The sequence below is a fragment of the Bos mutus genome, chromosome 29 (genome assembly GCF_027580195.1).
Source record: "Bos mutus isolate GX-2022 chromosome 29, NWIPB_WYAK_1.1, whole genome shotgun sequence".
NCBI lineage: Eukaryota > Metazoa > Chordata > Mammalia > Artiodactyla > Bovidae > Bos > Bos mutus.
In genome coordinates, this window is record NC_091645.1 from 27,824,453 (window position 1) to 27,835,824 (window position 11,372).

The 11,372-nt window shown below is 40.0% G+C and overlaps 1 protein-coding gene across 5 annotated transcripts in view; it reads left to right on the forward strand.

Moving 5' to 3' along the window:
* Nucleotides 1-9,836, forward strand: part of CCDC15 (coiled-coil domain containing 15) — a 56,791-nt gene extending 46,955 nt beyond the window's left edge. For 4 of the 5 annotated variants that reach the window (XM_070364975.1, XM_014477795.2, XM_070364974.1 and 1 more), the window contains 2 exons: nt 38-186; nt 1,451-9,835. In XM_070364975.1, the coding sequence (XP_070221076.1) occupies nt 38-186; nt 1,451-1,572 (271 nt within the window). In that variant the 3' untranslated portion in view covers nt 1,573-9,835. Of the gene's footprint in view, nt 1-37; nt 187-1,450 lie in introns of all 5 variants that reach the window. The other variant, XM_070364976.1, reaches the window with a different exon arrangement.
* The last annotated feature ends 1,536 nt before the right edge of the window (nt 9,837-11,372 follow it).

An 11,372-nucleotide genomic window follows, 5' to 3' on the forward strand; every position in this document is an offset into this window, starting at 1 on the left:
GTGGTTCACTTTGCTTGGTCATACTGTATTTTTATAGATATGTAGAAGCTTTAAGAGCCCAGATCCAGGAGAAAATGCAACTATATAATATTACTTTACCTCCACTCTGCTGCTGTGGTCCTGATTTTTGGGATGCTCATCCAGATACCTGTGCCAACAATTGTATTTTCTATAAAAACCACAAAGGTAAGTATCTTTAAGGAATGGTTGGGGCCTGGTGGCAGATAAAAAATAACAAGAGTAGAAGTAGTGATTGTAGTAGAAATTTAGCATTTATTGACTAAGTGCTTATTATATATCAAAGACTGTTATACCCCCCTTTACAAAACAACTCTGAGGCAATAAAAATAATTATAGTGAGTTATATTTCTCTTTGAGATATGTTATCTTCTTGTCTTCATTTATGCTGGGGAAATAGTCCTAGCCCATTGTACAGTAACGAGACTAGGGTTGCAGGTCCTCCTGTAAATGAAGAAGATTAGAGGTTTATAGCTATCTAAGTTAGGCCTCTGTCCAGTTGAATACCCTGTTATCCAAATTCTTGAATGTTATCTAACGAAGACTTATCATCTGTATATTATTTATAATGTGTGTATATCCACATTAGACTGCCAGTTCTGCTAGGGGTCACTGAGAAACATGAGGACCAATATAAACTCTGTTAGGAATACCAGCTAGAAGAAATGGAGTCATTTCCTGTTGTCACTAATATGTCTGTTTCCTGTCCATTCCTAAATGTATTGATTTACATAGTGTGGAGATTATAGAGGCTTCATACAAACACTGAAAATGGTGGTGGTGTTTGTATCCCTAATGTTCCATCTGCGATATGAGTTTCTTATCAGTCCTGTGAATTATGTTTTAAAAACACACATCTGATTGTGCCATTCCCTTATCATCAGATCTGTCGGACTTACCACTGAAGTACAAAATACGGTGCATAAACGGCATGTTTTCTCTCTGGCCCCAGGCCATACTCCAGCCATATCGAACCTGCTGTTGTCAGTACACACCACATAAAAAATGTATCCTTGTACCCCCACACACTCATTTCTTTGCCTAGAAGGCCTTCTTTCCTTTACTTCTATTAATCCTTCAAGACCATCTTAAATGTTACCGATTCTTTTTTTTGGAATGTTGCCACTTTTGGGAATCTTTTTCATCCTTTCCTAGTTTCTTTTTCGTTTTGAACTTCATGCTGTGATGACATTTTGTATATGCCTCTGGTTTGGAAATAGTACACTGTAATTTAATTTCTGTGTCCATCCTCTCATGATCTTTTCTGTAATCACAGAGTACTTGGCATGTGGTAAATACTCAATACTTATTCAACGGATTGTTAAAGTTAATGCCTTTAAGACTGGGCAGAGAAGCAGTACTAATAGGAAGAGGTTGGGAGAAATGTTTAGAATCCTACTTCATTGATCACTATGTTAATCTTTATTTGCAGCGTATACCCGGGCACTACATTCAGTCGTCAACTCCTGTGACATCCCTGAGGGGAACTCAGATCTTCGAGTTGCCATTCATAATTTTGCTTCTGCACATAGACGGACTTTGAAAAACCTGTAATAAGAATCTGAAATCAACCATCAGTATTTCAGCCTACTTAAAATCTACCCCAAGAGATTATTTTAGGAAAAACTGTCAAAGTGTATAAGATATGTAATTTGGAAAGAAAGACTGTCCCACACAATTGGTATCTTTTTAATTAAATCATGACCATTATTTCACTCTGTGCTTGGGACCAAGATGGAAAACTGGCTTCCAGACTTATGTCATTACCGTAAACCATCTGGTATGTATTGTTTTAAAAATGATCACTCAGGCTGGTGAGTTTTCTCTCACTTTGCTCTGCTCTGCTCAGAAGATATTATTAGAAATCTTTGAGATGATCTGATTTATTATCTTTATATAACTGTACCACTTGAATCTTGACAAAACTGAAAATGTTTGGATGAAGGAGAAGAGAAGACGAAGAAATGAATTTCTGAACACCAGTGGCCATCTATATTGCTGTTATCTTTTCTAGTTGTGTGCAGCAGTTAGAGATGAGAACAATCTGAATTTGATGTACGTTTTTTCCTCAAAATTTTTTCTCTCGTGTTTTTAAGTTTATTACCTCTTTCCCCATTCAGTGACGATGAACAGAGGACTTTTTAATTTTATAGTTTTTATAGCAAAAAAGGCAAATAAACCCTCTGCCTTTTGAGCATCTTTTATGTGAAATAATTGTGAGTGACATTTCAAAAAGTGAATCTGAAGTCAAAGAGAGTAAAGTCCTTTATTTTCCTATCTATAAAAAATCTGGTGAATGCCATACCTACAGAGCAGGTGAAATAAAAATTGCTATAGTTAGTATGAATTTGTTATTTCTTTACAGTGTTTCTTGACACAATATGAAAAGTTTTAATATTGTGAATTAAGGTGAGGTACTGACATTTTCTTTTTCCTACTTCTAATGGTCAGTGTTGAAAAAGCACTGAAGTTATGTCTCAGAAAACACCTAAACATCTAGCCAGGTCATTGACAATAAGTGTCAGAATTACTCGTGTGACAAGATTGACTGGTTATTTAATCAGATTAATTATCCAGTTCAGTCAAAATCCTTATGCAACTAAATCCTTCTTTAGCCTTTCTGAGTTGTGTTTTTTAACACCTTTGTTGAGATATAATTCATATATCATTTGATTCACTGACTAGAAATGTACAATTCAGTGGTTTTTATTATACTCTGTGGTTGTACAGCTATTACCACTGTCAAATTTTAGAACACCTGTCACTCTAAGGAGATGCCCAGGTGATCCAGCAATCCCACTGGGGGTATATATCCTAGATAATTGAAAGCAGAATCTTCAACAGATATGTTCATAGTGGCAAGAGGTGGAAGCAACCCAAATTTCCATCACCAGATGGGGGTGAACAAAATGTGGTACATACATACAGTGGAATACTCTTCAGCCCTACAAAGGAAAGAAATCCTGTCATGTAGTGTAACCTGTACTAGCCTTAAGGACATTGTGCTAAGTGAAGTAAGCTAGGAACAAAAAGACAAATACTGTGTGATTCCACTCATACTAGGAACCTAGAATAATGAAATTCATGCGGACAGGAAGTAGTGATGGAGACTTCCCTGGTGGTCACCTTCCAATGCTTGAAACATGGCTTCGATCCCTGGTTGGGAACTAAGATCCCACATGCTGTAGGGCAGCCAAGGCCGTGGGCTGCACCTGCTGAGCCCTCGCATTCTAGAGCCTGTGCTCCTCAACAAGAGAAGTATGCACACCGCAACCAGAGAAAAAGCCCATGTGCTGCTATAAAGACGCAGCACGGCCAAAATTTAAAAAAGGAAAGCAGAGTAGTGGTTGCCGGGAGGAAATGGGAAGTTAGTAATGAGTAGAGTTTCAGTTTTGCAAGATGAAGAAGTTCCAGAGGTCTCTTTCACAACAGTGTGAATATAAATACACTTAAGATACACTACTGAAAGTATACTTAAAAACTGGTTGCAACTGTAAATTTTATAGTTTTTTTTTAACAATAATCAAATTTTTTTAGTATAGAAAAGAAAAATCCCATACCCACTAACAGTTGTTCCTCATTCTCTCAGCCAATCACCAGCGCGCTTTCTGTCTCTATAGATCTGCCTATTTTGGACTTGCCATATAAATGGAGTCATGTAATAAATAGTCTTTTGTGACTAGAGTCTTTCATTTAGTATCATGTTTTAAAGATTTCTCTATGTTGTAGCTTGTATCAGTAATTCATTGCTTTTTATTGCTGAATAATATTCCACTCTGGATATACTCTTTTATTTACCCAGTTGATGAACATTTGGGATGTTTCTACTAATTAGCTACTGTGAATAATGCTGCTATGAACATTTGTTTACAAGCTTTGCTGTGTTTTTATTTCTCTTGGCTATATACCCTGAAGGGGATTTGCTGGGTCATATGGTAGCCTAACGTTGAACATTTTAAGGAACTGAAAACTTCTACAAAGCATCTGCATCATTTTACATTCACACCAATTGTGTATAAGGGTTCAGATTTTCTTCACATCCTCCAACTCTTATCCTTATCTATCTCTCTGATTATAGTCATCCTAAAGGGTATGAAGTGGTATCTCATTGTGATTTTGATTTTCCTGATGACTAACAATGGTGAGCATATCTTTATTTTTCTGATGGCTAATGATGGTGAGCATCTTTTCACATGCTTATTAGCCCCTTGTCTATCTGTTTCGGAGAACTGTCTTTTCAAATCCTTTGCCATTTTTAATTGGGTTATTTATCTTTTGATAATTATTGAGTTCTGAGAGTTGTTAATATATTCTGCATAAGGTCCCTTATTAGACTTACGGTTTGTAAATATTTCCTGTTCTGGGGATTGTTTTTTCACTTTTTTGATAGTTTCCTTTGCAGGACAAAATTTTTTAATTTTGTGGAAGTCCAGTTCATCTACTTTTTCTCTTGTTGCTCTGGTCATTACCTAATCCAAGTTCAGGGCTTCCCCGGTAGCTCAGTGGGTAAAGAAGCTGCCTGCAGTGCTAGAGATACGGATTCAGTCCCTGGATCTGGATGATCTCTTGGAGGAGGGAATGACAACCCCCCTTCAGTATTCTTGCCTGGAGTATCCCATGGACAGGAGCCTGGCGAGCTACAGTCCATACGGCCGCAAAATCAGACACAACTGAAGTGACTGAGCACGTGTGCACGCAATCCAAGTTCACAAAGATTTACTCCTGTATGTTCTTTTAAGAGTTTTGTAGTTTTAGCTTTTACACTGAGGTCTATGATCTGTTTTGGGAATATTTATGTATAGAGTTAGATAGGCATCCAACCTCATTCTTTTGTATGAGGATATCTAGTTGTCCCAGCATCATTTGTTCAAAAAACTATTATTCACCCCACTGAATTGATATGACACTGTTGTCAAAAATCAATGGACCATTAATATTAGGGTTTATTTCTGAAATCTCCTTTCTATTCCATTAATCTATGTATTTATACTTAAACCAAAGTAGTCTGTTTTGATTACTGTAGCAAGTTATGAAATTGAGAAGCATGAGGCTTCTATCTTTGTTCTTCTTTTTAAAGGTCATTTTGCTATACTGAGTCCCTTGCATTTTTATATGAAATTTTAAGATCACCTTCCTGCAAAAATTGAGGTTTTGATAAGGGTCACATTGAATCTATAAATCATTTTGATTCATGAACGTGGGATGTCATTCCATTCATTTCTTCCAACAATGTTTTATAATTTTCAGAGCATATTATGTGTACTTTTCTGTTAAATTTATTTCAAAATATTTTGTTCTTTTTGATACTATTTTAAATGGAATTATCTCCTTAATTTTATTTTCTCATTGTGCATCATAAGTGTGTAGAAATACAGTTGAATTTTGTATATTATGATAGCTCAGTTGGTAAAGAATCTACCTGCAGTGCAGGAGACACTGTTTTAATTCCTGGTTGGGAAGATCTGCTGGAGAAGGGATAGGCTACCCACTCCAGTATTCTTGGGCTTCCCCTGTGGCTCAGCTGGTAAAGAATCCGCCTGCATTGTCGAAGATCTGGGTTTGATCTCTGGGTTTGTTGGGAAGATCCCCTGGAGAAGGGAAAGGCTACCCACTCCAGTATTCTTGTCTAGAGAATTCCAGGGACTCTATAGTTCATGAGGTCACAAAGAGTCAGACATGACTGAGAACTTTCACTTTCATTTTTCAGTCTTATGTCTTGTAACCTTTCTGAACTAATTTTTAATGTCTGTTGTTCTTGTTCTTCTCATCACATTATCTCTTGAAAACATTGTGAAAGTGAAGTCGCTCAGTCGTGTCTGACTCTTTGCAACCCCATGGGCAGTAGTCTGCACCAGGCTCCTCCATCCATGGAATACATTGTAGTAAGACTTATCTGCTTTTCCCTCTCTGGTGAAGAGGCTTTTCAAACCCATCAGTGACTTCCACATTGCTAAATTCAATGGTCATTCTTAAAGTTTATCTTGACCTGCCATCAGAATTAAACACAATTGATCACTCCATTTTTTACTGAAATATCTTATACCTGGCTTCCACAACCCCAAAGCTTTTAAGAGTATCCCAGGGCTCAGTCCCTGGACACCTTTACTATCTACACTTGCTCTTCGGGTGATCTGTTTTAGTCTCATGGGTCTCTTATCTATATACTGATAACTCCTACATTTATATATCTGGCATAGATCTCTGAAAATCCAAACTTTTAACCTTAACTGCCTACTTAACATTTCCTCATCATTGGTTCCCCTCAATTTGCTCTTCATATAGTCTTCCCCGTATTGGTTAATTAGCAATTCCATGTGTCTAGTTACTGAGACCAAGAACCTTGAAGAAATCATTGAATTTCCCCACTCTGTCTCTTTCATCCTTCACTTCATCAGCAAATTGTGTCAGCTTTGCAAAATACATTTCCAGTTCACATTACTAATGCTGTGAGATGCCTGGTCCATACCACCATCGTCTATCTCATAGATTATCTTAAGAGTTCCTAAGTAATCTCTTCCCAGGTGGCTCAGTGGTAAAGAATCTGCCTACAATGAAAGAGATGCGGGTTCAGTCTTTGGCTGTTAAGATCCCCTGGAGAAGGAAATGGCAACCTACTCCAGTATACTTGCCTGAAAAATCCTATGGACAGAGGAGCCTGGTGGGTTACAGACCAAAGGGTCACAAAAGAGTCAAACATGACTTGGCAACTAAACAACAACAAAATAATCTCTGTTTGTACCTGTGTACTTTCTCAATACAGCAGCCAAACTTAACACATCCAAAACCAAACCCATGACCCCCACTCTCTACACACAACACACACATACACAGAGACAAAATCTGGTTCCACTTCTGAAACATTTATCTCCCACTGCTTTCTTCCTTGCTTGTTGTGCTGAGCTTCATTGACCTGGTATTTGGATGGGCATTCCAGGGACTCTTGCTTCAAGTCTTCTTTATTAGCTGTTTCTCTGTCTGGAGACACTTCTCAGACAATTTTTTGGATCACTTTATTACCTTATCAAGTATATTTCAATTAGAGGACATTCTGTGTGTGTGTGTGTGTGTGTGTGTGTGTGTGTGTGTATGCGTGTATGCTCAGTCATCCAGTTGTGTCTGACTCTTGTGACTCCATGGACTGTGTAGCCTGCCAAGCTCCTCTGTCCATGGAATTGTCTAGGCAAGAATATTGGAGTAGGTTGTCATTTTCTTCTCCAGAGGATCATCCTGACCCAGGGATTGAACCTGTGTCTCCTGCGTCTCCTGCATTGGCAGGCAGATTCTTTACCACTGTGCCACCTGGGAAGCCCCTGACCACCTGTTTTAAAATGTGACCCTCCTGTCCACCTGCTCCCCTTAGGTCCCCCCTCCCCTTCCCCTACTGTATTTTTCTTCATTATATTTACAGCTGTATGGTTTAGTCACTAAGTTGTATCTGACTCTTGTGACTCCATGGGCTGTAGCCTAGCCAGGCTTCTCTGCCCGTGGGATTCTCCAGGCAAGAATGCTGGAGTGGGTTGCCACTTCCTCTTCCACAGCTGTGTGGCATACTGTATAGTTTACTTAATGTTTAGTTTCTTTACTAGATTGTATACTCCATGGACACGGATTTTTGTTCAATGCTGTATCTGGCACGTAACAAGCTTTCAGTAAATGTTAAATAAATACACAGACTTGAATTTTTTAAATTCCAAATACGTCTACATGATTAGTAGTCTTACCTAATGTTTTTGATGTCCTTACAGAGATCATGTTACTTTGTTTTTCATTCTGTAATTATGACTAATTCAGGGCAAGTAATTTAATTTCTCTGGGCTACAGTTTTCTGTAAAGAGGGTTATACTAAGTGAACTTTAATCTCCCCTGTAGCTCTCACATTCTACAAATTCATTAATTATGTTTTATACCTTTGACCTCACTAATTCTCCATTTTCATTTGCTCTTCATGACGAGTCGTGGACTCGTACATTTTACTTGTAGATAGCACGATAGTGTTAGACAAGTTCACTCTCTTCAACTCTGACCCCAATATTAATCTTGTCACAGTAAATGCATGTTCAGTAGGGTCATAGTGGACTAGGACAGGAGGGTGTAGGACACTACAGGTGTGTGTCCGGCAAGGGGGGTTCAGTACCCCAGGCTCAGGTGTGCTGTTCCCAGAGAGACCTGTATCAACTTAGAGAATTTGGGCCAAGAGACGGAATGTGTATGTGATAGAGGCAATTCCAGGATTGTGGTAGTTGCAGAGGATGTTCATGTACTTGTTTTCATGCAATAACGATCAAAAAGCTGATGCGTGACATATTTTCCTAGGCAGTTCAACCTAAAACAGCTTTCTCAGATTGCTCTGATTTCGTGAACTCTGTGTCCTCTCCCTGGCATTGCTCCAGCGTATTACTGGAAGTTGTCCAGTATCACTTACCCTTACTTTCTTAGCCCTTTTATGATGGGCAGGAATAAGATTGTCAACAACTTTATTGACTACCTACTCAGTGCAGAGGCTAGAAACTGCTGCTTTCTTTCATATCTTCCAACAATTTACGGTATAATAGGTAGCAGGTATGCCTTTTCTTTGTTTACTTACTTAGATTCTGGTTTCTGGAAGCAGAAGATTTCCTTTAGTGTCCCTTTAAGAGTAGTGATCATAGTTTACTGTGTGTCCCATCTTGGGCATTCTCCCCTGCTTCTCAGGAAAGCACACTGTGTGTGTGTGTGTGTGTGTGTGTGTGTGTTAGTCTCTCTGTAGGGTCCAACTCTTTGCATGCCAGACTCCTCTGTCCATGGAATTCTCTAGGCAAGAGTACTGGAGTGGGTTGCCATTTCCTTCTCCAGGGGATCTTCCCCACCCAGGGATCAAATATGGGTCTCCTACATTGCAAGCAGATTCTTTACCATCTGAGCCACCAGGGAAATACTGTGCAGAGCTTAGTCACTCAGTCATGACTGACTCTGCGACCTCATGGACACTAGCCCGCCAGGCACCTCTGTCCATGGAATTCTCCAGGCAAGAATGCTGTAGTGGGTTGCCATGCCTTCCTCCAGGGGATCTCCCCAACCCAGGGATCGAACCTAGTTCTCCCACGTTGCAAGCAGATTCTTTACCATCTGAGCCACCAGGGAAGCCCAAGAATACTGGAGTGGGTAGCCTATCCCTTCTCCAGGGGAACTTCCTGACCCAGGAATCAAACCAGGGTCTCCTTCACTGCAGGTGGATTCTTTACCAGCTGAGCTACCAGGGAAGCCTGGAAAATACTATAGAAGAAGATGAATGCAAATATTCTCCTGGCCGGCTATACCCGTTCTGCTCGGTAAAAGACTTTGAATATGTTGATTTTTATTTTTAAGCCTCTCTTAGGATATAAATGAATGGTTTGTGTCCAGTCTTGCTCTCAGCATTACTGACCACTATTATTGGGTGTGCTGATGGGGAGAAGTCAAATTGATTTATTTTGATTAAGATTGATGAAGACAGTTTGGTGTTGTATGTGCTGCATGAGTCATCATCCTGTCCAGGCCCTAAGATGAGATCACCTTTGGTAAATGTTTCACTTGATTCTTGTCTTAGGTTCCTCCCCCTCCCTCAAAATATCTATGGCAATCATTAATGGATGAAACTATTACTTAACTGTCATCATCTGAACCCATTAATTCATCTTCCTGTCACTAAAAGCGAGAATAGACATTGTACCTCCTGATAACCTTCAATATGAAGCATTCAGTGCCTTCAATGAAATATTTATTTCTGCCAAAAAAAAAAAAGTTGAAACAATATAATCAAGACTTTAAACCTTTTTCATTTGGGTTCTGAAATTTAAGTTCTACTGCCCTAAGGAATCAACTATGTATAATAAATTAACTTCTCTTCACTCTGTTCATGGAATTCTTCAGGCAAGAAGACTGGAGTGGGTAGCCATTCCCTTCTCTAGGAAAAGTGAAATCGCTCAGTCGTTTCTGACTCTTTGTGACCCCATAGACTATAGCCTACCAGGCTCCTCCGTCCATGGGATTTTCCAGGCAGGGGTACGGAGTGGGTTGCCATTCCCTTCTCCAGGGGAATCTTTCCGACCCAGGGATCGAACCCAGGTCTCCCACATTGCAGGCAGATGCTTTACCGTCTGAGCTACCAGTGTGTGTGTAAGTTGCTCAGTCATGTCCAACTCTTTGCGACCCCATGGACTATACAGTCCATAGAATTATCTAGGCCAGAATACTGGAGTGGGTAGCCTTTCCCTTCTCCAGGAGATCTTCTCAACCCAGGGATCGAACCCAGGTCTCCTGCACTGCAGACGGATTCTTTACCAGCTGAGCCACCAGGGAATCCTTCAATTGAAACAAAGGCCCCCTAAAACTGAGTTCTCTGGCGGAGTTTATGATTAACCCCTTTATCTAAAACGTTATTCCCTTTCTTGTCCTGCCTCTAGTCCCCTAGGGGAACTGGATACAACTGAAGAGTATCAAAGAAAAGGGGATTGAAACCGTGGACGGTGGTGCCCTCCTGGGCACAAAAGTCCCTCTGTGTCCCCCGTTTCTTATAGAAAAAGGTTTTCATCTGCTAAAACTTCCTTGAGTTCTAATGAGCAGGCTCAATCAGTTGCTAATTAGGGAAGTGAGGGAGCGCAGAATCAAAGGAAAAGCAGTCAACCAGTTCAGCAATAAGAGTCCTAGTTCCTCCAGGAATCCTGACATGTATTTTTGAGTTGTTCTGCTGGGGCTTAGAACCCCCCACCCACCCAGGTGGAGGATGGTAACTAAATGCTGAACATGAGCACACAGACCCCAGACTGGTTGGAACCAGACGATTGATGATAAAGATTCCTGAAATATCACCCTGTTACCACCTCATCACCAACCAATCAGAAGAAAGTCCATGAGCTGATCACGCCCCCTGCAACCTCCGCCCCTAAGGTTGTCTTGAAAATCATTCCCTGAAATCCACTGGGGAATTCAGGTCTTTTGAGTACCAGCTACCCTGCACTCTTTGCTTGGCACCTTACAAATAAATGCTGTCATTTCCTTGGTGATGCCCCAGTGTTTGTGAATGGGCTCTGCTCCCCGGCGGGCAAATAAGACCCAAGTTCACTTTAGTTACACACTTAGAATGGCACGAGCTGTGTACCTTCCTTGGGAGAATTGAGAAAACAGTCTCAAATCATTTTCTGTGTTTTCTAGTTTAGATGAAAAGAATATGTAAAGAGGAAAACGGTGAGAATTCCCTTTATAGGAGATAGGGAGAGAGAGGGAAATGAATTCTACCATGAGAAAGCAGATATCCAGAGGAGACACCACTCTGTAGGAAAATTGACCCAATTTCTTCAACAAGTTAATGGCTTGAATTTGAAAAATGGGAAGGTAGC